This window comes from Notolepis coatsorum, assembly GCF_963971535.1.
Source record: "Notolepis coatsorum genome assembly, chromosome: 3".
Classification (NCBI taxonomy): Eukaryota; Metazoa; Chordata; class Actinopteri; order Aulopiformes; family Paralepididae; genus Notolepis; species Notolepis coatsorum.
Genome location: NC_140167.1, coordinates 16,948,684 through 16,973,787, shown reverse-complemented (window position 1 = coordinate 16,973,787; position 25,104 = coordinate 16,948,684). Strand labels below are relative to the sequence as shown.

Genomic DNA, 25,104 nt, shown 5'->3' with positions numbered 1-25,104 from the left:
CCCCCCACACACACACACATTTATTTTTTTATTTGATATAAAAAAAAAATAAAAAATCAAGCTACCAATTACTTCACACTGGAAGAAGTTGAACGACAAAGACTGAAGATACATTGTTGTTTGGTTAACTAGTTACTTGGAAAAAGTAGTTCAAAGAACTTGTAAAACTGCATATTTATGCAGGCGTTAATTTAAAACTTGTTTATCTTGAACTGGCACATTTCACAACTTTACCAAGACAATGTCTCGTCTGTCAGCTTAGTTGTCGGAGCAGAAGATCTTTTAAGGCAGGGAAAGGGTAGGGTTGGTAAAATATATATATATATTTCGGACTATAAGCCGCACCTTTTTTCCCCATTTTTGACCCTGCGGCTTATATAACGGTGCGGCTTATATGTGACTCGACGTGACCAAACTCGAAAATGTAAAAATCTAAATATTGCTTTTTTGACTGCATTGAAATGTTATTTATCTGTTCCCTTACTTGCTAAACTTAATACAACTTGTAAATGAGTTAATTCTTGTTATTTGTCCGACAGTATTGTGTCCCAATGCTAATTACATATGGTAATTAAACATTAAAACACCTGCGGCTTATAGTCCAGTGCGGCTTATATATGTACACATCATTCAATTTAGCTGCTGCGGCTTATATTCAAGTGCGGCTTATAGTGCGAAAAGTACGATATATATATATATATATATATATATATGCAGTAAATATAAACATATAAATGTATATATAAGGTATATACAGCACTATTGTGCATGAGTATATGGGTATATACAGAGTTATATGGGGTAGACTATGTATGAGGTAGTGGTAACTAAAAATAAAATAATTCCTTTAGTTTCTATTAAGCCTCCAGCCAAAACCTTTGTTCCAGTAGATAACTCCACCTCAAAATGTCAAAAGTAATGAACTACTAAAAGCACTGTGCCAAGTTGAACTAGCAGCAAGCTACTGAAACATTTAGCACTTGAGATCTATGTCAGAAAAGTGATTGTGGGTCAAAAATATTATTATTATTTATAGATTTTTGGACTTCAGCACCTATAGCCTAGCCCTCTGATTCCTACATCCTGTTTTTTTTTTATCTGGGAATTATAGCTGAGTAAATAAAGTTTGCCAGCTTGTTTTGAAAAGATAAGCGTAACCAGCGTCCAGAATGCAGTTTGTCACGGCGCAGGTGTGCTGCTGGTCCTGCATGTTAAACTAGCGGGGGACCGGGAGGGAGCGCTTAGCGGAGACCTCTCCACACTAACAACATGCTCTTCCCACTGGGTTAGTCATGGGGCGGGCGGGTCCTGCCACATTATGTACCCCCTGTTGGTTCTGAAGATGCTAAAGCTGGACCGTGGTGTGTTGCTGACACTGTGGTTGATCTGAGAAACCTTCTATTACTTCTGAGAGTAGATCACTGAACAGTGGAAGCATGCATGGCGATAGAAATGTAAAGTTTAGGTTATTCTAATTTGTCCAGATGTTTTTTTTTCTTCTTTTTTTTTTACTATTGAACTGAACTGTTGTTCAACATTTTATTTTCATCGAGCATCAAGTGTCTTGAAGCCAAATAATTTCAAGCCATATGATACACAATACCAATTCCAATACCAATAACAGCCAACTAACAACCACATACAATGATTTGGATCTTGAGATTCTGAGCATTTAACTGAGACGGGGCCATTTTTATTATCTGTGGTTAAAGTAATACTTTCCAACATTTTCACATAAATAAATGTCTATTTTGCCACTCTCTATTGCCAACCGATATAACATGATGGTGATTCGAACCAGTTCATTCTAGAACCAGCTGTTCTCAACTGTTCTGTGGGAAATAATGCTGCACACAGGAAGTGATGCTGCACACAGGAAGTGATGCTGCACACAGGAAGTGATGCTGCACACAGGAAGTGATGCGTTTCACACCAGCAGCTTGTTTGGAATCAATAGAAGACTAACTCTAGTAGTTGTTAGCTTGAATTTTCAAGACGGAAAGCAAACAACAATTAGGATTTTATGGATTTAGCACTTTAAGCTGTTGTGTTGAGTGTAGCACTCATGTTCAACACGGTTTGACGAACAATCTTACTTGCCCTTAGCTGCCAGCCAGAGTTGCACTCTTCCTGCTGACTTGTTGTACGGAACTTGTGAGTGGCTTTGGATAAAAGCAGCAGCTAAATGACTAAGTGTAAATGTGTTCCTTGGTCCTCAGGTCCCTGGTGATCGTCAGTACTCTGGATAAACAGCTAAAGGACTAAATGTGACTGTGTTCCTTGGTCCTCAGGTCTCTGGTGATCATCAGTACTCTGGACGGACGCATCTCCGCTCTGGACCCTCACAACCTGGGCAGGAAGCAGTGGGACCTGGACGTGGGCTCAGGATGCCTGGTGTCCTCCAGCCTCAGCAAGCCAGAGGTAGGCTCCTGCAGGGGGGTCTCAGAGAGGGGACAGAGACCCAGTGGTTCCAGGGGCTTAGAGTGGTCGTCTGGTGATCGGAAGGTTCCCGGTTCGATTCCCGGGCAGCGCGTCGAAGTGTCCTTGAGCAAGACACTTAACCCCTAATTGCTCCCGATGAGCAAGTTGGCACCTTGCATGGTTGCCTCGGCCATCGGTGTGTGAATGTGAGAGTGAATGGGTGAATGTGAGGAACAAAGCGCCTTGGATAAAAGCTGCTATATAAATTTACCATTTTCTACAGAAGAATGGGGAATATTTTAACTCACTAGGAGCTCGCCCAATGAGAGATGATATGACACTGACTAATGATCACCCTCTCTAATAGGATCTCCCCACCTACAGCATAGGCGGTTCACATTATTGTATTACAGAAAAGACATGCTAATTTGCACTGGAAAAAACAAATACCGTTAAATATCATTACACCATCAAAATAAGAAGCATAATAAAGTGATATCATATTTTGACCATCGCTCAGTCCTATGGTGATATCATACATTAACCATATCGCTCAGTCCTATGGTGATATCATACATTAACCATATCGCTCAGTCCTATGGTGATATCATACATTAACCATATCGCTCAGTCCTATGGTGATATCATACATTAACCATATCGCTCAGTCCTATGATGATATCATACATTAACCATATCGCTCAGTCCTATGGTGATATCATACATTAACCATATCGCTCAGTCCTATGGTGATATCATACATTAACCATATCGCTCAGTCCTATGGTGATATCATACATTAACCATATCGCTCAGTCCTATGGTGATATCATACATTATCCATATCGCTCAGTCCTATGATGATATCATACATTAACCATATCGCTCAGTCCTATGGTGATATCATACATTAACCATATCGCTCAGTCCTATGGTGATATCATACATTAACCATATCGCTCAGTCCTATGGTGATATCATACATTAACCATATCGCTCAGTCCTATGGTGATATCATACATTAACCATATCGCTCAGCCCTATACGGTGATATCATACATTAACCATATCCCTCAGTCCCATACGGTGATATCATATTCTGACCATATCCCTCAGTCCCATACGGTGATATCATATTTTGACCATATCCCTCAGTCCTACTGCTACGTTCATCAGGCTTATCCCTCAGTGGAGGAGGCTGGAGGGCTGAGGGAACAGTCTATCCTGCTGGATTGTTTGAAAACAAAAGTCTCATAAATAAGCTTCCAACAGTCAGCCAGCCAAGGCTTGAAACGGCTTGTACTTGTTTTGTACGAACGAACACACACACACACACACACACACACACACACACACACACACACACACACACACACACACACACACACAGACTCTTATAAGCTACGGCAGTCTACTCCCCCACAACCATCTCACTCTAGCTGTTTTGCCTCCAGGATAAGCCTTCTTGTTGCCTCTTTGTGAAACATACTGTGCAGTGTGCACACACACACATAAACATGTGTCGTACACGCACACAGGCTTCCAACAACGACCCCCCCCCCCCCCCCCACACACACAGCCATGCTGGAAGTGAGAGCTGGCCCGGAGCGAGAGTGGTGTGTGTTCTGCTCCCCGCGCTGGTGGCGGAGACACGGTTACGGCTCTACACTTTGATGTGGACCGGGGGGGGGGGGAGACCAGGCTCTGTGGGGGGGGGGGGTCTCTGATGCTAAGCACTGCAGGGTCCGGGTGCCTCGCGCTACTGGTGTCAGTTTAAATGACGACTGATGGGGTTGGTCTGAGGTGCTGCAGAGATCTTATTGGTCCAGGGAAAAAAAGGCTTATTTATTTATTTATTCCCCCCCCCCCCCCCCCCCCCCCCCTCAGCCACCACGAGAGACCACTTACCATCAAAACTAATGGGCTGTTTTTTTTTTATTTTTTTTTTAATAATAAAACATTTTATTCATATTTTTTATTTAAAACTCGTAACATTTTAAACTGCAGTGCAGAATTTATAAACAAACATCTGTTACATGCCAAATGAGTTTTACACAACATTGATTATTAAGCCCATCACCGCCAGCAGGGGACACATCCTGCTCAGTACACCAGGGTGGTGTCTGTCAGGACGTTCCCGCGGCAGTGATGTGATAGTGATGTCAACCAGCAATGATTGGTTAGTTTTCCAGAGCCCAGAGCAGAAGAGAAGAAGAACAACAACGACAACAACAACAAGAACAGTAGTGATGGAGTGAAATGGCTTGAAAAACCTAAGAAAAGAGACGTTTGTGGAGTGGAGTGGGCGCTCCAGATAAAAAGTAAACTCCGCGTTCAGAGGAAAGAATAACGTGTCGACGACGACGACGACGGTGTAATTACTCTCACTGCAAGACAACAACAAGTTCTGCACTGTGGCTTTCACCAGCGTAATCACGTTGAGATATCCATCGCCCAAGAAAGCAGCATACAGATGGTGTCACATATAGAGCGACATTAAAACAATCACAAATAGATACATGATGGTAGAAACACACAAGTGCCAAAGAGGAGAGAATGTCTTAAAATGTAAATGAAAAAGACAATTAAAAACACAGGCGCTTCATTGCAAGCAGCTGTCTTAATTTAAAACATAATGATCAATTCCAAATAAGAGAATCTAGCTTCAAATCTTTTTGTAGTAGGTTCCAGGAGAATGGAGCAGCATAGCTGAAAGCATGTCCCCCAGATTCAGTTCTCACAGTGGGAACAGGATACTGTGAGATATCATTTAAAGTTTTGTCATCTCGGATTGTAATGTCCGCCTCTTGGTTGTATGAGTAAAGAGTGCTTATGCAAGTTGGCAGCTGCGCAAGGATGGCTTTGTATACAAACTAGAGGTCAACCGATTAATCTGTGCCAATAGGACATTTAATAAACTATCGCTATTGGCAGAACTTGGCTCCGATAGTGACGGATGCACTGCAGCCTCCACACATCACTGTTTTGCATGTAGGGTCCAAACACAAAGTCACGGTGATGTCATCATGAATGAATCTTATCTCTAAGGATCCCTGCACAGTGAGTCTCAACTTCTCAAGTTTAAGATGCTGCATCACCTCTTAGCCACTGAGTCCAGCTAGTTTAAGATGCTGCATCACCTCTTAACCACTGAGTCCAGCTAGTTTAAGATGCTGCATCACCTCTTAACCACTGAGTCCAGCTAGTTTAAGATGCTGCATCACCTCTTAGCCACTGAGTCCAGCTAGTTTAAGATGCTGCATCACCTCTTAGCCACTGAGTCCAGCTAGTTTAAGATGCTGCATCACCTCTTAGCCACTGAGTCCAGCTAGTTTAAGATGCTCATCACGTCTTAGCCACTGAGTCCAGCTAGTTTAAGATGCTGCATCACCTCTTAGCCACTGAGTCCAGCTAGTTTAAGATGCTGCATCACCTCTCTTAGACACTGAGTCCAGATAGTTTAAGATGCTGCATCACGTCTTAGCCACTGAGTCCAGCTCCATAGATGAGGAGACTTCCAGTGAAGAAGCATCAGTCTCACAGTGTAACACATTTTGTTATCTGGAGTTTAGTTTCAGAGAGATTCTCATGGTTTTCCCCTCCTAGCATCTGGCTGAATTTCCATTTCAAAGACTGTTTTGCAGATTGAACTCCTGTAAGGGGACAGATTAGGACACTGTCAACATGAGTGTGCCAGACATCCTGGAGAAAGACTGCATCTGTCACATGTGGGATCTACGTTTGGGACCATTTTAGATTTTTCTTTTTTAGAGTGTTTAGTTTTTTTTTTTTAATGCAGGCGATGCAGAATTGACCATAAATCGAATAAGGCTGTGTCGTGCGCCAATTTAATTTAATTCGATTCGATTCGATTCTAATTTAGATTAGATTCAAAGATTGAGGCTCTATTACACCCCTTTCACTGCCTGTTCCCATCGCTGTGCCATCACAACCACCACCCATGCGAAATAAAAACATTTACAAATGAATAATATGGGAATCGTTTGGGGAGAATATACATTTTCACTGCATTTATTCTGCCTGCCAAGAGTTTATTTATATTTAAATGGACGTTAACTTTATAGAAGACGGCTTTATTCGTAAATGATGAACATGATATGGTCGCTGGTTATAAGTATGGCATTATTAATGCATTCATTAGACTGGAGATAACTGCTGCTCTTCTGAAAGCATGCCATCTCCGTTTTGCTAGAAGCAGGCGTCGTGCACAGACACGCTTAGAACCTCGTACGACTGTGGGCCAATGAACGCGTCGCACCATCTGAGGGACTCCTGATAACAATCTAAACAACCGTTGACCTTAGACTAAAGACAAACTTTGGTAACTGCCATACAGATATGCGGCCATAAATCGGCAACATACTTGTAAATTACATTAGACCACATCTGTCTGGGGTAAACATTGGAACAGCTGATTTTACAATGAGGCTGACGAGTGGCATTTAAGTCGTATCTGACCCATTTTCACTTTATCTCTCCCTCACAAAAGTTATCTCTCGAATAGATAACTCGACACTATCGGCTCCTCGTCTAGAATGGAGATAAGCCATTCACCGCTACTCTACTGCGTTCTCTCTTCAAATAATCGAGCCACGAAACATATCCATTCATGAAATGAAATCGCACACTTTAGGATCCTCCTCCTCCACCCCGGGACCATCCATCATGAACATTAATGGTGTGGAAGAGTGGCGTTGTCACGTTAATGGGACCGCGACAGAAGCTGATCCTAGCCAGTCATCATCATAAGCCACAGATCAGCACATCGCCCAGTGAGAACATATTCCAATGATGTAATACAGCAAATCACACGTTTCCAGATATTGTGTCTTGATATCAGGCAGACTATATAAAGGTGCTGTAAGTGGTATTCTTTTGTTTGTTAAAATAAGTGGTCTACATATGTTAAAATAATAGCTCTACAGTCTGACAGCAATCACTGATATAGAGTGGGTCTAACATGGGTCTCCCAGTCCTTCCGCTAAAATACACTGCAAAAATAAGAAATAAAAACGAGTTTTAAGAAAATGTGTCCTTGAAACAAGTCAAATAATCTACCAGTGCAGTAAACTAATTTGACAAGAAACAAGATTTCTTGAAATACAGTATGTAATATATCTCTCTCCTGATTGGATAAAGTGGGAAGGGATACCAGAACATTTATTTTCTGTTTACTGCAGAGTGGAGGGACTGGGAGACTCATGTTACTGACTCTATATCAGTGATGGCTGTTGGAATGTAGAGCTATTTAACACGCACAAAAAATACCACTTACAGCACTTTTTAACGTCTGCATCGTTTTTCCATGGTCACGTTTATCTCCGGCTTGACACAGCAGCCACTTATTCAATGTAATCTTAGTGCAACCAAAACAAAGTGAAACTTGTGTGATAGATTCAGAACTTTGGACCCCACAGCACGGTGTCCTTCTTATCGAGGATGTTGTGGATCGGGTAGAGATCTCTTCCAGCACAGTCCCTGCTGCTCTTCACGCTGGATGCCCACAGCTCCAGCTATAGTCATAACATCAATGCAGAGTCAAATGGGGCCACACTCCAGTCTGTACAAGCCCTGAGATAAATCCTCACACCTGCTTTGGCTTCACTGTGGAGTTCACTGTTTGGACAGTCCTCCCCATTTGACTTTGCATTAGTTTAGTGGCTAATTACATTTAGTCATTTAGCTGCCACCTTTATCCAAAGTGACTTAACACATTTTGAACAACAAGTTAGCAGGAGAGGGGTACATCTCTGGCAGCTAAGGGTCAGTGGCATTCTTCCATCAAGTCGTATCAAGCTTGTGTTGCACTCGGAGTGGATAGTAGTTTAGACATATTAGCATGATAGGTTTGGTAGTAGTAAGTATCGTAGCATATTAGTATATACATATTAGTATGATAGGTAGTAGACTACTACTACTAGTAGTATAAGTATAGTAGTATAGACACATTAGTATGATGGGTAGTAGTATACGCATAGTAGCATAGTAGTATAGACATATTAGTATGATGGGTAGTAGTACAAGTATAGTAGCATAGTAGTATAGCCATTAGTATGATAGGTAGTAGTACAAGTATAGTAGTATAGCCATTAGTATGATGGGTAGTAGTATATATAAGTATAGTAGCATAGCATAGTTGTAGACTTATTGTATGAGGTAGTAGTATAAGTACTGTATAGTAGCTAGGGCTGTACCGAATGTCAACGAAGCTTCGAATGTCTATAAAAAAGAAATGTACTTCATAATTTTTTTTTCTTTTTTTTTTTAAACTAAATCCTCAATTTGAATAAAGTGATTACTCTGATTAAATTAGTCTTTTTCTTTTATTAAATCAACTTTTTTTATTAAATCAACTCATCAGTTTCGTCAACATAAATAATCCAATAAGGGCATATGAAAATATGAAAGTGATGGTGACGTCTTATAGTATAATATTAGTGTAGCCTAATCTTTAACTGCATCTGTGAATAAAACCCCCATTGGTTTAAACGGATTGAATACACATTAAAAAAAAGAAAGATTTTTAATTAAAAATTAAATTTTTTAATGTTGATTTAGAATTCGAATGTCAACATTATGATCGAGGCTTCGAAGCATTCGGTACAGCCCTAATCGTAGCATAGTCGTATAGACGGTATGATGGGCAGTAGTATAAGTATAGTAGTATAGACATATTAGTATGATGGGTAGTAGTATTAAGTATAGTAGTATCTATAGACATTAGTATGATTGTTAGTAGTATAAGTACTGTATAGTAACATGGTAGTAAGGTACACAACGCTGCAGGTATCCAGTATGAAGAACAGCTTGTATTGTCCTGAGAACGGACTCTACTGATGGACAACACCGATGGGACGTAGGAGATGGTTCAAAATTCGGAACCCAACCCTTTAACACAGTCACACGCATTGACACCTGGGAGCTGCCCCTGCAGTACACCCACAGTCTGAACAGTTGGAGGCACGGTGCCTTGCTCAAGGGCACACTTGACCGTAGTTGCTGCGGGAGGGAGGGGCGAGAGACCTGTTAATCACCTCCTCCGTGCCCAGACTGTCACAGCCAGTGCAGAGATTGGTGCCTGCGACCTTCCAAGAACACGCCTGTGTCTCTCCCCTCAGGGGCTACCGTTGCCCCCGTTTGGTCCTCACAAGTACTGAAGTACAGGAACACACACATTTGTATGAATTTAATCATACACACACACTCACACACACACACACACACACACACACCCTCCATCAGCCCTCAGCCTGATGGATAGTGACAGGGTGCTGCTGACTGCTGGGCTTGTAGAGATGCGACTGTAGGGGGCTCCATCTGCCAACGGGCTCCTCTATCTATCTTTCCCTCTTTCTTTCTTTCTCTCGCGCTCTCCCCCCCCCCCCCCCCCCCCTATCTCATTTGGCATATTCTCTCTTTTTACTTTCATCTCTTTTTATATCCCTCTCTCTTCCTCTATATCTCCCTAATTGCGCCTCCCCCTCTGTCCATCTCTCTTTCTATCCCTCCCTCCCTCCTCTCTCCCTCTAGCCCTTCTCTCTTTCTCTCCCTCTATCTTTCTCTCTCCCTCCTATCTCTCTTCCTTCCTCCCTCTTTCTTCCCCTCTCCATCTCTCTTTCTACCACATCTCTCTCCCTCTAGCCCTCTTCTCACTCTCCCTCTCCCCCTATCTCTCCCTAACTCTCTCTTTCTCTTCCTCTAGCCCTCCTCTCACTCGCTCTCTCTCCATCACTCTCTTTTCCCCTCCTCTCTCTCCCTCTCCTCCCCTCTCGTTCTCTGCCTCTCCTCTCTTTCTCTCCCTCCCCTCTCCTCCCCCCTCTCTCCCCCCCTCTATCTCTCTTTCTCTCCATCTCTCTCTTTATCTCCCTCTCCTCCCATTTCTCTCTCCCTCTCCTCTCTCTCCCTCTCCTCTCTCTCCCTCTCCCTCTCTATCTCTATTATCACCTGTTGTCTCTCATTTGGCTAACGGAGTAGAACGAGGAGAGGACCCTTGTCTGCTCTCAGCCCACTGATCGGCTCCGACATCTCCTGTTATGATTTTGTTTTTGTGTGTTTTATTGTCAGTATGTGATTGTGTTTTGCACTTGTATATGTGCATGCCATTATGTATGTGTGTATGGTTTGTGCTTGTGTGTAAGTATGTATGTGTGTGTGTGTGTGTGTGTGTTGTGTTTGTACAGTCTGTATCGTGTGTGGCGTGTTACTGTGTCTCTGGGTTGTAATGAGTCTGTAATGTTGTCAAACAGCGACCTCTAGGCAAAACAGCCCCTCTTGGTTGGTACTGCACTTTGTTTACATTTTCTGGTTTTTGTCTGATGTGTGGGTTGGATTTCAGTGGGGGGAGGGGGAGGGGTTACTGCTGCTGGCCACACCTCAGGCTCTACCAAGAGAGGTCTGGAGAAACACACTGTATAATAAGTTACCAAACTCCAACCCACACATCAGACCAAAACTAAAACAAGTAAACAAAGCTCCCTACCAAGCAGGGATCTTTTGCCTAGAGGTTACTGTTTGATGGCGTTACATAGTCTACCTTTAAAAGTGTGTGTTTAGGTTGTCTGTGTGAATGTGGGTGGGGGTTTGTGTTAGTGGTGTGTTTGAATATGCATCGGTGTGTGTTGTGTTTGTGCTTATGTGTGTGTGTGTGTGTGTGTCTAGCTCACTCAGCAGAAGTCTTGTGTATCTGGCCTGCTCTCTGTAACCTGGGATAACTGGCTTTAGGGCACACTGCTCTTAACCCCCCCCCCACCACCACCACCACCACTCCACCCGCGGCGCTTAGCACCAGACGGTGTGATTGGTGCTTAGCAACCAGACGGTGTGATTGGTGCTTCCTGGGCCCCCTCCGACACCAGTCTGCTCGGTGATTAGGTGGCTGTGCCGCAGTACCATTGGCTGGCCTTCAACGGTAGCAGCCACTCACCTATTGAAGAGCCTGGAATGTGGAGTGGGGGGGGGGGGCGGGCTGTTAAGTGTGTGTGGTGTGTGTCTGTGTGCACTTTTGTGTGTGTGTGTGTGTGTGTGTGTGTGTGTGTGTGTGTGCATCTTCCTGTGTGTGCCGTATACGTGTTGTCAGATGGACATAATAGCTAAGAACAGCATTGTCTGCAGAAAGCAGGCTGTCACTTCAAAAGCCATGAGTCGCTGGAGAGGAGAGAGTGAGTGTGTGTGTGTGTGTGTGGGGGGGGGGGGGGGGTGATAGATAATAGATGGATAGATAGAAGGATGTCAGTGCCAATGTGGAGTGAGTCATGCTGGTGGGAGGAGCTAAATAGATGAGGGGGGAGGGCTGGACGATTAGGGTGGTGGTGAGGTAATGCCTCAGCCGAGGAATGATGTCATCCCATAACAGACCCCCCTCCCTGCTTATATACACACACACGCACACACACACACACACACACACACACACAGACACACGCACACACACACACACACACACACACACACACAGACACACGCACACGCGCAAATAAAACACACCTCTGCTGGCATGTGGTGTGAATGAATGAATGATGAATGAATGACTGAACGATGAGAGAATTTGATTGATCACCTCGTAATGGTTAAAGCGACCTGCAATAAGGCTCACCGGCTGCAGAGGAAATTAGATAGATCTAGAGTGCAATCTTTTGGCAGAACACCTCCCTTGCTCACCAAATTTTTTATTTAATTTTTTATTTTGGCTTTTTTTTTTTTTTATTATTCCCCTCCAGTCAAACTCCGTCTCTCCTCTCTCTGGTCTGCCGCCTCTAAGTGGAGCAGCGGTCTTGTGGGCCCACAGTGGCACATTAGCGGCTGGTGAGCACTGACGCTGTTTGACAGGCTCACTGGAGCGGAGAGCAGCCCCCGTGTCTGTACCCTCTGACCCCTGCAGGAGAGATGCCATAGTACCCTCTGAACCCTGCAGGAGAGATGCCATAGTACCCTCTGAACCCTGCAGGAGAGATGCCACTGTACCCTCTGAACCCTGCAGGAGAGATGCCATAGTACCCTCTGAACCCTGCAGGAGAGATGCCATAGTACCCCCCTGAACCCTGCAGCAGACCTACCATAGTACCCCCCTGAACCCTGCAGCAGACCTACCATAGTACCCCCCTGAACCCTGCAGCAGACCTACCATAGTACCCCCCTGAACCCTGCAGCAGACCTACCATAGACCTCCATATCATGATTGTGTCCTGATATGATCCCACCGACAGAGGATAACATCATCCTAGTGAATTAGCACCCGGTCATAACGCAGAGCGATATTGGCTCCCTGTGGACTGGCCGCCAGCCTAGAACCTGTCCAAATATGTCAAATCGGACCTAAACCGTCCGTCCGGTCCCACGACGCGGCCCTAATGGACCCGGTGTAATGTCTCTCCGCGCCGGGGTGTATAACGTTCTTTAAGATACAGCCGTCGGAGAGAGAGAGAGGCGGTTAATAATTCACCTGCGGGGTGGGAAGCCGCTGGCGCTGCTCTTTCCGCCGCCGCTGCTGATACGATACGACATTATAGTAATGAAGGTAATCAAGCGGAAGTCTGGGATGGGAATTGGAATAACGTGCTAGTTGGGCCCCCGAAGGCCGCCGGTTAAGTGCTTCCTAAAGCTGCCGACGGGAGAACTCGGCAGGGCAGAGTCTAGACGATCGGTAGTCGTTTGATCAGTCAATGAAGGAATCAATGGGTTAATGTGCATGTGTGTGTGTGTGTGTGTTGGAACAGCGGGCCAGATCAGAGGCAGGGATTAAAGTATCGGCATAAGAATGAGTCATCCAAAGCTTTGAGAAGTTCCCCCCCCATTACACCCCCGCCACTACACACACACACACACACACACACACACACACACACACACACACACACACACACACACACACACACACACACACACACACACACACACACACGCACACTCCCCGGTGCACCAGCCAGCCCACATGGTGTGATGTACGGGTCAGGTTGTCACCCCCCCCACCCCCCCCCCCCCCCCTCCTCCTGTGTCCACTAGCTAAATGTATCCTCCTTTCTTCTCCTCCGGCACCTCTCTAATGAGATGACCTCACCTCTGTCCAGGTTCCGCTGTAAATCATTCCTATCACAAAGCCCCTGTTCCTGCTGTCTGTCACTCTTTCTCTCTGTGTGTCTGTCTCTCACTGTCTCTCTGTTTCTCTCTGTCTCTCACTGTCTCTCTGTTTCTCACTGTCTCTCACTGTGTCTCTCTGTGTCTCTGTTTCTCTCTGTCTCTCACTGTGTCTCTCTGTTTCTCACTGTCTCTCTGTTTCTCTCTGTCTCTCACTGTGTCTCTCTGTTTCTCACTGTCTCTCTCTGTCTCTCTCTGTCTCTCTCTGTCTCTCTGTTTCTCACTGTCTCTCTCTGTCTCTCACTGTCTCTCTCTCTGTATCTCTGTTTCTCACTGTCTCTCTCTGTCTCTCTCTGTCTCTCTCTGTCTCTCTCTGTTTCTCTCTGTTTCTCACTGTGTCTCTCTGTGTCTCTCTGTGTCTCTCTGTTTCTCACTGTCTCTCTCTGTCTCTCTCTGTCTCTCTGTTTCTCACTGTCTCTCTCTCTGTCTCTCTCTGTCTCTCTCTGTCTCTCTCTGTTTCTCTCTGTTTCTCACTGTGTCTCTCTGTGTCTCTCTGTGTCTCTCTGTTTCTCACTGTCCTCTCTCTGTCTCTCTCTGTCTCTCTCTGTCTCTCACTGTCTCTCTCTGTCTCTCTCTGTCTCTGTCTCTCACTGTGTCTCTCTGTCTCTCTCTCTCTCTCTCTCTCTCCCCCCCCTCATTGGCTCGACACTATGGGGTTAAAGCAGGATTAGGCAAAGTGCTGGCTGGGTTGTTTATGATGATGTCATCTCTTCACCACCCCCGCACGGAGTCTTTTTGGGCAGACACACACACACATGCACACACACACTGTCTGTATCTGTTTGTGTAAGCTGAATGCGCTCATCAAGATGCAGGTTAATTACTGAGCTCTTAGTTATGTAACGGTTCCTTCCAAGCTGTTGGATCTGGTTCATGTCTGAGGGGGAGGAAGCTGCTGTTGTTGTTTTGTGTGTGCGTGGGGGGGGGGGGGGGGGGGGGGGTAATGTGTGTCAACAAACATGTGTGTTGTCTGCGTGGGCAAGTGGTTTTATTTCTTTGTGTTATTGTTGAAATGCACTTTTTCGAACCATAAAAGTGACTTGCTCATGATGACTAATCCTATACTGTCCCCTATCTACCCTCTCTTCCCTCTCCGTCTCTGCTCTCTCTCTGTTTCTCTCGCTCTCTGTCTGTCTGTTTCTCTTGCTCTCTCTCTCTATCTTGCTCTCTCTCTCTCTCACTCTCTGTCTGTCTGGTTCTCTCGCTCTCACTCTCTCTCTTGCTCTCTCTCTCTCTCTCACTCTCTGTTTGTCTGTCTGTTTATCTTGCTTTCTCTCTCTTGCTCTCTCTCTGTTTCTCTCACTCTCCTCTCTCTCTCTTGCTCTCTTTTGTCCATCTATCTGAACTATTTTTCTTATATTTTCCCCCTCCAGGTATTTGGGAACAAGATGTTTATCCCGTCTCTGGACGGGGCTCTGTTCCAGTGGAACCGGGACAGGGAGAGTATGGAGGCCGTGCCTTTCAGCGTGGAGTCCCTCCTGGAGTCGTCCTACCGCATCGGAGAGGACACCGTCCTGGTCGGGGGCAAGTCCCTCACCACCTACGGCCTGGGAGCCTACAGCGGCAAGGTCAGGGGGCGCAGCTAACCACACCTCATTCACCCGTGTTTAACCCTTTCACTATCACACTACAGAAGGTTACCCTTTCACTACCACACTACTGAAGGTTAGCCTTTCATTACCACACTACAGAAGGTTAACCTTTCACTACCACACTACATAAGGTTAACCTTTCATTACCACACTACACTACCACACTACGGTTAACCGTCTGTAGTGTGGTAGTGAAAGGGTTAACATGAATCCTATCGTTCCGTTATGAGGAGGACATGTGATAATCAAACATAAAACTCACCACTGTGCTCTGTGTCTCAAGAGCTCAGCTGCATCACCCCCCTCCCCCCTCCCCCACCCCCCACCCCTGACAAACTCCAGCGGATGAGGTCACCCGGAGGAAGAGCAGACCTCTAGTGAACAGTAGACACTATGTCTTAAAACGATTTATTTAACGTTCCTTGTGTTGGGCTCTACTACTACTAGAGTTGAAAGTAGCAGAGGAAATAGAGTCTGCGGGTCACTAGAGGTCTGCTCTCTACCGCGTCACATCGGCCAGCGGAGTCCCTCAGGGCTGAGCTCTAGAAACACAGAACTAGTGATGCACCGATGTGAAAATTGTGGCCAATACCGATAACCGATATTAATATTGCTGTTCTGGCCGATACCGATATTTACCGATGTCGATATCTCTGTATAGAAAACACTTTTTTTATGAAATAAATAGCTATTTTCCAAAAACTTTTTTTTTTTTTTTTTTTTTACTTATTTTCAGAAATGACTGATATTTTTAAACTATTTAAGGCCAAAACATGTTTTTAAAAAATTATAATAATTTAAAGATTTTTTTTTATCTGCCCATATCGGCCCTATCTTTATCGGACCGATACCGATGTGTAAAAAAACTGCCATATTGGCAGATATTATATCGGCAGCCGATATATCGTGCATCACTACACAGAACACGTTCCGGTTTTATTTCCGATTGTCATATTCAGTTAATTATATTGTTCACACTGTTATTTTCTCATATTTCTTTATATTCTGATAAAATTGTATTGCCTATATTTATGTCTCTCTACTATTACCCTGCCCTAACCGTTCCCCCATCCCCATGCTGCTATGATATAGAATAGAATAGATGCCCCAATGATGATGACCCAATGTCCCCAAGGGGGTCAATAAAGGGACATCTCATCTCGTCATATCTTATTACAGAAACATGCATTTCAAATAAGTTATAATTGTATGAAGCATGAATTATGGCACATTTAAATGTAGTACGTTATAATTTGTTGGCTTGTGATGAGAGATTTCCCTACAGGGCCACCCTTACAGGATCCACCAAATACCACATGTGTATTAGAAAACCTCCGCTGGTCTCGAACTGACCGGCCGCTTGATGGATCTGAATGACCTCATGTTCTCTCCCTGGTCCTCTGTGTGTCCCACAGCTCCGCTACATCTGCTCCGCGGTGGGCTGCAGCCGCTGGGGGGAGGAGGAGCTGGAGCCTGAGGACGTGCTGCTGCTGCAGAGGACCCAGAAGACGGTGCGCGCCGTGCGGCCGCGGTCCGGCCTGGAGAAGTGAGTCTCCATCAGCAGCAGCTGCAGTTGTCTGTTATTATTAGTTTGTTAGTAGTTTATTAAGGGATATTTCGGACATTTGGACATTAACACATTCCCCGCCAATCCCGTTGTACAGCGTGTTTGCCGGCCATGCGAATTCTGCCAGACCACGCTGTACAGCGTTATTGAGATCATATTTCATTTTTTATCCATCAACCCTCCCTAGACCGACAAGTGGGGGGCACATGCGAGCAACGACCAGGAAGGGGAGGGGGGGAATTGGCACGACTAAATTGGGATGGGAGAAAAACACAGAAAAACAGGTGGAGAAAAAGTGGATAAAAAAATATATATATTAGGCGTTAGTCTTATCGTTCTGTTGCGAGGAGGACCATGTGATAATGTAACTCGCCGGCCTGTCCTGCGTCTCGAGAGCTCAGCCGCATTATCGCCACCCCGAAAAACTCCTTGACTGGGTGACGTCAGCGAGAGGAGAGCAGACCCCTGGTGAACTGCAGACACTCAACCGTTTCCTCAACCTGAGTTTTGATGCGGTGCCACCGGCGTACTCACGAGTCCCGCGGTCAAGCGGTCTGGCGCGGCTCCTGATTTGATTCATAATATTGGAACCAGCCCCAGTGTGAGGTGGTGTCACGCTGGGACCGGTTCCAACACATCACGTCACTCTGAAGAAGCACAGGGAGGAATATGCGCTGCCTGCGGTATTCACTCAGAACCGGGCCAGAACTCCCACCACGGGACCGCTGAGTATGATGATAATGGCATTGCATCAGCTGCACTAGTATTTCATACCACTCAGTGTCCTCAAATCCAAACTATTCTCCAAGCTGGTCTTCCTTCTCTGTTTAGGTGGAACCTCTCTCTTTCCTAAATTATGTTCTTTCTTCTCTGTTTAGGTGGAACCTCTCTCCTAAATTATGTTCTTCTCTGTTTAAGTGGAACCTCTCTCTCCTAAATTATGTTATTTCTTCTCCGTTTAAGTGGAACCTCGCTCTCTCCTAAATTATGTTCTTTCTTCTCTGTTTAAGTGGAACCTCTCTCTCCTAACCAGTGCTCTTCCTTCTCTGTTAAGATAGAACTTCTCTCTCCTAAGCAGCGTTCTTCCTTCTCTGTTAAGATGGAACTTCTCTGGGGCGGCTAGGTGGTGCAGTGGGCAAGGCGCTCACCTCCAATGCTGGAGACGCTGGGTTCGAGCCCAGCTCTCCACATTGCTTTCAGTTTGGCTGGTCGTTCATACTAATACATTTGGCAGTATTAGGGGGTGGGAAACTGATGGGTGGGGATCGGACGTTGTGGACAGCGACTCCTACAGGTCGGTTGGTGCGCCTGCGCAGTAGAATCAGGAAGCGACGGGGGCGGCGTCCCTCCAAAGCGCAGACCCCTGACGCTGAAAGATCGCGCTGTGCAGGTGAAAAGATGCGACGGCTGTTACCTCGAGTACCGGAGGGGACTCGTGCTATGTATGGCTTCGTCCACATTGCAGCCGGCTTGTGGGAGGCAAGAAACAGCGTTCGAGACAGGGGAGGGTTGAATTGGACGATACGAAATTGGGATGGGAGAAAAATAGAAAATGGGAGAAAAAGTGGATCCAAAGATGGAACTTCTCTCTCCTAACCAGTGTTCTTCTTCCTCTGTCCAGGTGGAACTTCAGCGTGGGGAGCTTCGAGCTGAAGTTCGTCCCCGACGTGCAGTCCGGGCTGAACTTCCTGGAGGGGGATGTGGCGAGCGGCGACATGTGGAGGGAGGTGCGCCGGGAGAGCCAGCGGATCATCACGGAGGAGCCCAAGGAGCGGGAGCAGCAGCAGGACCACCAGCAGCACAGCCTGGACGTGGTCATCAAGGTGTCCGTCCCCGACTGGAAGGTGATGGCCTTCAGCACCAAGCCTGGAGGACAGCTGGTCTGGGAACATCAGGTGAGAACCTACCGGACCCGTATTTACTGATCTAGGATCAGACTGCTCGGGTCACATGATGACCCATATACACCTCACTATGACTTATGGGCCAATCTGGTCTCAGATCAGCACTCCTACTTCTAGATGCTTACAATGTAGTTATTCATCTTTTTTATGTTAAAAAACTGTCAGGTAAGGATTGTCAATATTGGTCTAATATCGTATGTCTAGTCATTATTATTGTGAGGAAAAGTCCGAGTTTTTTTCCAAATTAAGGCTAATATTACGTTTTGATGGCATAATTATGTTATGCACTTACTGTCACTTTGCATACCGTAGGTTTAGGCAAACTATAGGGAGGTGTAGTCTGACGTCACTTTAGTTTCCCGCGCGGTCCACCCGTATAGGGATTTATCATTGGGAAAATGTATTATCGGCTATTGTAATAATGCTGCCACATGAACATTGGCAAGCTTTCCATTTTTGCACAAAATGAGTTCCCTTCCATCACTAACATTATTGTTTAAGCATTTTTGGTTGAAATAAAATAACACGTAATTATTTTACGATTTAATTGCGAATTGTTTCATGTTGAGCTATAGATTGTGGATGGATACACACAGAAAGGTACACCATGCCAATGTTCATGCTTTATTTGTTTTAAAACGAGACGATTTAGAAATGTGTCCGTTGGAAATACATTGCAATTTCAAGCGAGGTGGACCGGCCAGAAAACAACAATGGCGTAACCACTACACACCTCCCTATTATATAATTATACCCCTGACAAGGTGATCTGTGGGCAGAAGAAGTTTGAAAACACTGACGTTGTTATGATAGATGAGTTTCTCTACGGAGATCAATAATGTATGTGCTCTCTACTCATAACCTCCGTGTCTGTCTGTGTGTAGTTCTGCACGCCCATCGCCTCGGCCTGGCTGGTGGGTGGGGGTAAAGTGACGCCCATCAGCCTGTTCGATGACACTGCCTACAGCAACCAACAAGAGACTGAGGAGGAAGAGGACGATGACATCATGGAGGAGGCCAGGGGGGCCACTCAGTCCAGTGTTTACCTGGGTAAAACACACACACACACACACACACACACACACACACACACACACACACACACAAACCAACCATATTTAAGTTCAGCAAATTAATCGCCTTTATCATTAGTTCAACTTAATGAATTTGTCCTTGGGAATTTTGTCTAGGATCTTTGATGGTTTTTAGTAGGGATGTCCGATATTATCGGCCGACCGATATTATCGGCAGTAAAATGTGATATCGGAAAATATCGGTATCTGTTTAAAAAAAGAAAAAAACAATAACAATATTTGTTATATATATCCAGTGAAATGATTAGTTACCTGAAATTATTCCGTTTTTTGGGGTGGGAAACCCTGCATACCATATCGGTTGATATCGGTATCGGAAATTAAGAGTTGGACAATATCGGAATATCGGTATCGGTAAAAAAAAGCCAATATCGAGCATCCCTAGTTTTTAGGGCTTTAAGTAATTTTCTGTAACAACGGTAGTCATTTTGAATGAGTTTGGTTCCCATGGCGAGAGACTACATTTCTCCTTTAGAGTCCATGCTTTGTGAGCAGTGATGGATTTGAATGGATTTGCCATATAACCGGTCTATTATCAATTACCCTCCAGTACTGGGCGGGGCCACGCACTGCTATAACACATCATTGACAAGGAACACAGACACACTTTCACAGCGTTGTAGGCAGCGATGACCTCGACTAAATTAATTCCCTTAATTGATTCAATCGACAAATCTACAAACCTCCGTTTGTGTGGTTCCCCAGGGATGTACCAGGGCCAGCTCTACCTCCAGTCCTCGGTCAGGAACGTGGAGAAGTTTCCCTCGTCGTCCAAAGCGCTGGGCGAGCGTGACGTCATCCCCCTGCCCACCGTCAAGTGGAAGCCCCTCATCCGTGAGTCCGACTCTGCACGGCACCACACTGTGCCTCAGGGTTCCACCAAAACCATGGTCAAATCTATTAGCACTACTGTTTTTTTTTTTCATACACAGAAATACTACAGTGCACACTATAGATTTACCACAGAAAGAACTGTAGTGATTCACAGTAGCATTTCAGTACATGAATATTTAGAAATGTATGGTGAATCACTGCAGTATTAGCTGTGGTTTTACCATAGTGAGGGAGAATAATTCCGCAACTCTTGGAGGCCGAGAGGTTCTAAAAACGATGTTCCGTATTCATATAATTAATAGAACATCCATTGGGAAAAAAGTTATGATGATAAATAAAATCTTGATGATCAAATGGTGGAACATTCACTTTAAACACTTTTATCTTGTTTATTTATTTACACTTTACAAATTTGCACTACCTCTTCTACTTCATTTTTGCATTTAGTTTTATGCAATTTGTACTTTAGTTTGTATATTGTATATGTTGTATAGTGTTTGGTCTTTATTCTTTAACTTTTTTACTGTATGAAGCACAATCATCAGGGTCATACAGAACTAAGCATTTCACTATAATGTACATGTACCTTATATGTGACGAATAAAACAAAACTTGAACTTGGATGCACCAATACCACCTTGTCACTACAGTCTGAGTCCTGAGATTTAAATTGTTATTAGTCAATAATAAAGAGTTCAGATCCATTGCTTTTACAGTAAATAGCATTAGTTTGGGGTCATTGAACAAAAAAAATTAAGATATAATACATGTTTCTCCATTAGAGAGATATAATATACCTCTGTGTGCCAGAAATGCAGAAAATCAAATCACTTTGATTTCTCATACATCGCTAAGGGTATGCTTGGTATTGTATTGTAGTATTGTGTAATAACACTCCCATACAATACCTTGTTTTTAACTCTGTACCAGCTCGATATCTGATGCCAGTATCCCTGCATCCCAAGATGAAATGTTTTTGGGAGCGGTCCTTCAGTCAGTCAGTTCATTTGTAAATAATTCAGTTTCCCAAAGGTATAATCCGCACTACGACGGTCGGAACACTCTCTCTGATGCCGCTGTCTGTCTCTCGTACAGATTCTCCCTCGAGGACGCCCATCCTGGTCGGCACCGACGAGTTTGACAAGTGTTTGAACAACGACAAGTTCTCCCACGAGGAATACAGCAACGGCGCCCTGTCGATCCTGCAGTATCCTTATGGTAGGTAAACCTGTGTCCACATGGTCGTGTCTTTTTCCAGTTGTTCTCAACCAGGAGGAGACGACCTCTGAAGCTTTCAGAAAGTCACGGTTGTCTGACTGAACAGCGACGGCAAGTTATCGTCCCGATCAAAGCTCTTCAGGGACGGCGTGAGGGCCGACATCCTTCGCTTGGTTTAACCCTCTAAAGATGTGTGTTGCCCCCCCGCGCCACTAGACATGTTTTACAAAACATTAAATATATTTGGAACCGTTTGTGATAAGATTCGCCTTAAATTGTATCTGAATCGGGAGATTCTCTTCTTTCTTTTCCCTTTTTTTTTTTTTTTTTCTTTTTCCCCCTCCTTTTCCCGATTTTTCTCCCATCCCACTGTTAGGCGTTATGCCAATTCCCAACCCCCTTCCTGGTTGTTGCGCACTTTCCCCTACTGTTGGTCCGAGAGGCCGGAGACTGTCACATGCTTTCCTCCGACGCATGTGCAGCCAGCCGGCAGCCAGCCTGGCAGCGCAGATTCTCACCGGGAGAGTGTAACGTGTGGAAGGTCGCACTACCTCTCTCCAGATCCTACCCTCGCTGAGCAGGCGCCCCGACCGAACTGTCGGGGTCGCTGTCCACAACGCCCAGGACCCACCCACGGCTCCCCTCCCCCTAACTCAGCCAAACGAGTTAGTATAGCGATCAGCCCGAGCCAAGGCAATGCTGACTCTCCGGGAGTCGAGACCGCAGCCTCTTGCATTGGTGACGAGCACAATCTCCGCTACGCCACCTGACCGCCTAGATTCTCTTCTTTCTGACTTCAAAGTATCTCTCTATGTAAATGGTGAATGGTGCATTTTTTATAGCAGCTTGTATCCAAAGCGCTTTACAATTTATGCCTCACATTCACCCATTCACTCACACATTCACACACCGACGGTGGAGGTGACCATGCAAGGTGCCAACCTGCTCATCCGGAGCAGTTGGGGGTTAAAGTGTCTTGCTCAAGGACACTTCAACTCGCTGCCGGGAAGAGCCAGAACCGGGAATCTTCTGATTACCAGATGACCATCTCTACTTCCAGAGCCACTTTTTCATGAATCATTGACCTTTATCAACAGATTTTGACAGTTTTCTGAAGTTAAGACCACTAACTGAACCCTTGTACTGAAGAACCATTGAACTCCTTTTAAAATGTTTTGGACAGCGGTTGTGAAGTCAATCCAAATCACTTGGGTGTATGCATGTGATATCTCACCCAAGAAACTACTCAACCTCTACTGGTGCAAATGTATAGGTGATTACATTGTACATTACTATTGCACTTTACTGTTACATTTGCACTCTGGTTGGATGCCAAACTCATTTTCGTAATAAAGTTAGATAATAAAGTTTGAAAACTTTGTTCCTCTGAAAACAAGAGTTCTACGGTTCTCTGTCTGAGGCGCTCCCTTGACCTCCACTCTTCTCTCCCCAGATAACGGCTACCAGTACCCGTACAGCAAGCGGTACCGGGGGAAGCGCACCAGCGCGGTGAGCGTGATCAAGAGGGCCGGCGCCGGCAGAGAGAGGAAGGACCCCTTCCTGCTGCTGCCCTGGTGGAAGGAGATCCTGGGGACCATCGTCTTCTGCATCGCCGCCACCACCTACATCGTCCGCAAGTTCTTCCACCCCACCGCGCCGGTCCCCTACGTGAGGGTAAGTGTGGCCGTTAGGGGTGTCTTAAATACTTCCAAGCTTCGTTCGATGGGCATGGGATTCGAATATGAAAATAAAATTCGAATATATTAAAAAAAAAAAGAATAAAAGTTTAATTTTCATTTTAATTTTTCCAAAATCAACTCTGCCTCTCTTTGTTAACTACAACAAGCAATGCTGTTTGTTATTTAAGATGAGTGCTGTTTGTTATTTAAGATGAGTGCTGTTTGTTATTTAAGATGAGGTCGGACTCTGCACTGACAGATCTCAATATCTAAATAACTGTATCTCAATCATTTTTGCCCAGTGACCGTGAGGCGTGAGCTAATTGTCTACATCAGGGGTGTCCAACCTTTTTTGAACCAAGATCTACTTTTTTATTTACCACCTAGCCCGAGAGCTACCAGCCAAAATTGTATATTGTAAGCCATCATTTGAGGCTTTATAAAAGCAGCATAATGAACACAAATCTGTGAGTGCCGAGTCTGACCTCATCTTAAATAACAAACAGCATTGCTTGTTGTAGTTAACAAGGAGAGGAAGAGTTGATTTAGCAAAAAAGAAAAAAAAAAATTAATACTCGAATTTTATTAATCAAGATCTACTTGAAATCAGCCCGCGATCTACCTGTCGATCGCGATCGACTGGTTGGGCCCCACTGGTCTACATCTACTATTATTTATTCTACTATTTATTATTAATTAAAATAATGGATTGGATTGATATTGCTCTTTAGTAAGCCAATAGTTAAAATAACATAACAGAGTTGCCTCAACATTTTTAACCTATCTCCCCGTCCCATGCCTCGTGCGTTTCTGAGAATGTCACCCGGCAACGTTGCTAAAACGGGTTATTTTTTATCACAAACTCTTTTTAATAAATAGCTTAACGTTTGAAATCGTTTCTTTATTTTTCCTCTCTGGCCCCCGTCTCCCACAGCAACGGAAGGAGTCGGAGACGCAGTGCCAGACAGACAGCAAGTTTGACCTTGAGGTTGAGGAAACCAAAGATCCGGTTTCCATGGAAACTCGCTCCAGCGAATATGTGTCCAGGTACAGCATTAACATACTGTAGACCTAGTTACAAGTTTGCTCCATTAAACGGCTCACCGTAACACAGGGTACCTGCATGCAACACTAACCCCAATACCTGTGGGGGACTGGGTGGAGGGGAGGGGAGGGGAGGGGAGGGGAGAGGAGAGGTGGGGGGGGAAGGGCTTTCTCTAATGAAAGTCACCAGAGAGTCCCACTCTTTCAAGGTGTAGCTCCACAGAAACAGCCACTGTTACCATGGTGACCGCTGGTCTTCCTGGCTGCTTGGATAGGACTGCGCTGAGATGGGGGGTAGGGGGTGGGGGGGGATATGAGGCATGCTACTGTTTGATTGGATAACTCAGCTGTTTGCTGTCAAATAAATGACCTTGTCCCCGACGGCCCCGCCCCTGCTCATTGCCGCCCTGCCCAATAGCATCTGTCATGGGATGGGGTGGGGTGTGTGTGTGGGGGGGGGGGTGTATCACCTTACATGGCCGTCAGCACATTGCTGAAATGTTTCTCTATGGGACCATCCATGTTGACTCAATCAACAGTACTAATCTGTGGTCCACCGCTGACCTCAGAGCAGCTGATCAATGATCATGTTTACATACC

General features: G+C 45.1%; 1 protein-coding gene across 1 annotated transcript in view; it reads left to right on the top strand.

Moving 5' to 3' along the window:
* Positions 1-25,104, top strand: part of eif2ak3 (eukaryotic translation initiation factor 2-alpha kinase 3) — a gene marked incomplete at its 3' end in the record, with an annotated part of 67,013 nt that overhangs the window by 24,344 nt on the left and 17,565 nt on the right. The window contains 9 exon segments of the mRNA XM_084310836.1: positions 2,292-2,421; positions 14,946-15,140; positions 16,580-16,710; positions 18,353-18,626; positions 19,520-19,685; positions 20,435-20,563; positions 21,659-21,781; positions 23,235-23,455; positions 24,395-24,507. Coding sequence (XP_084166962.1) covers positions 2,292-2,421; positions 14,946-15,140; positions 16,580-16,710; positions 18,353-18,626; positions 19,520-19,685; positions 20,435-20,563; positions 21,659-21,781; positions 23,235-23,455; positions 24,395-24,507 — 1,482 coding nt within the window.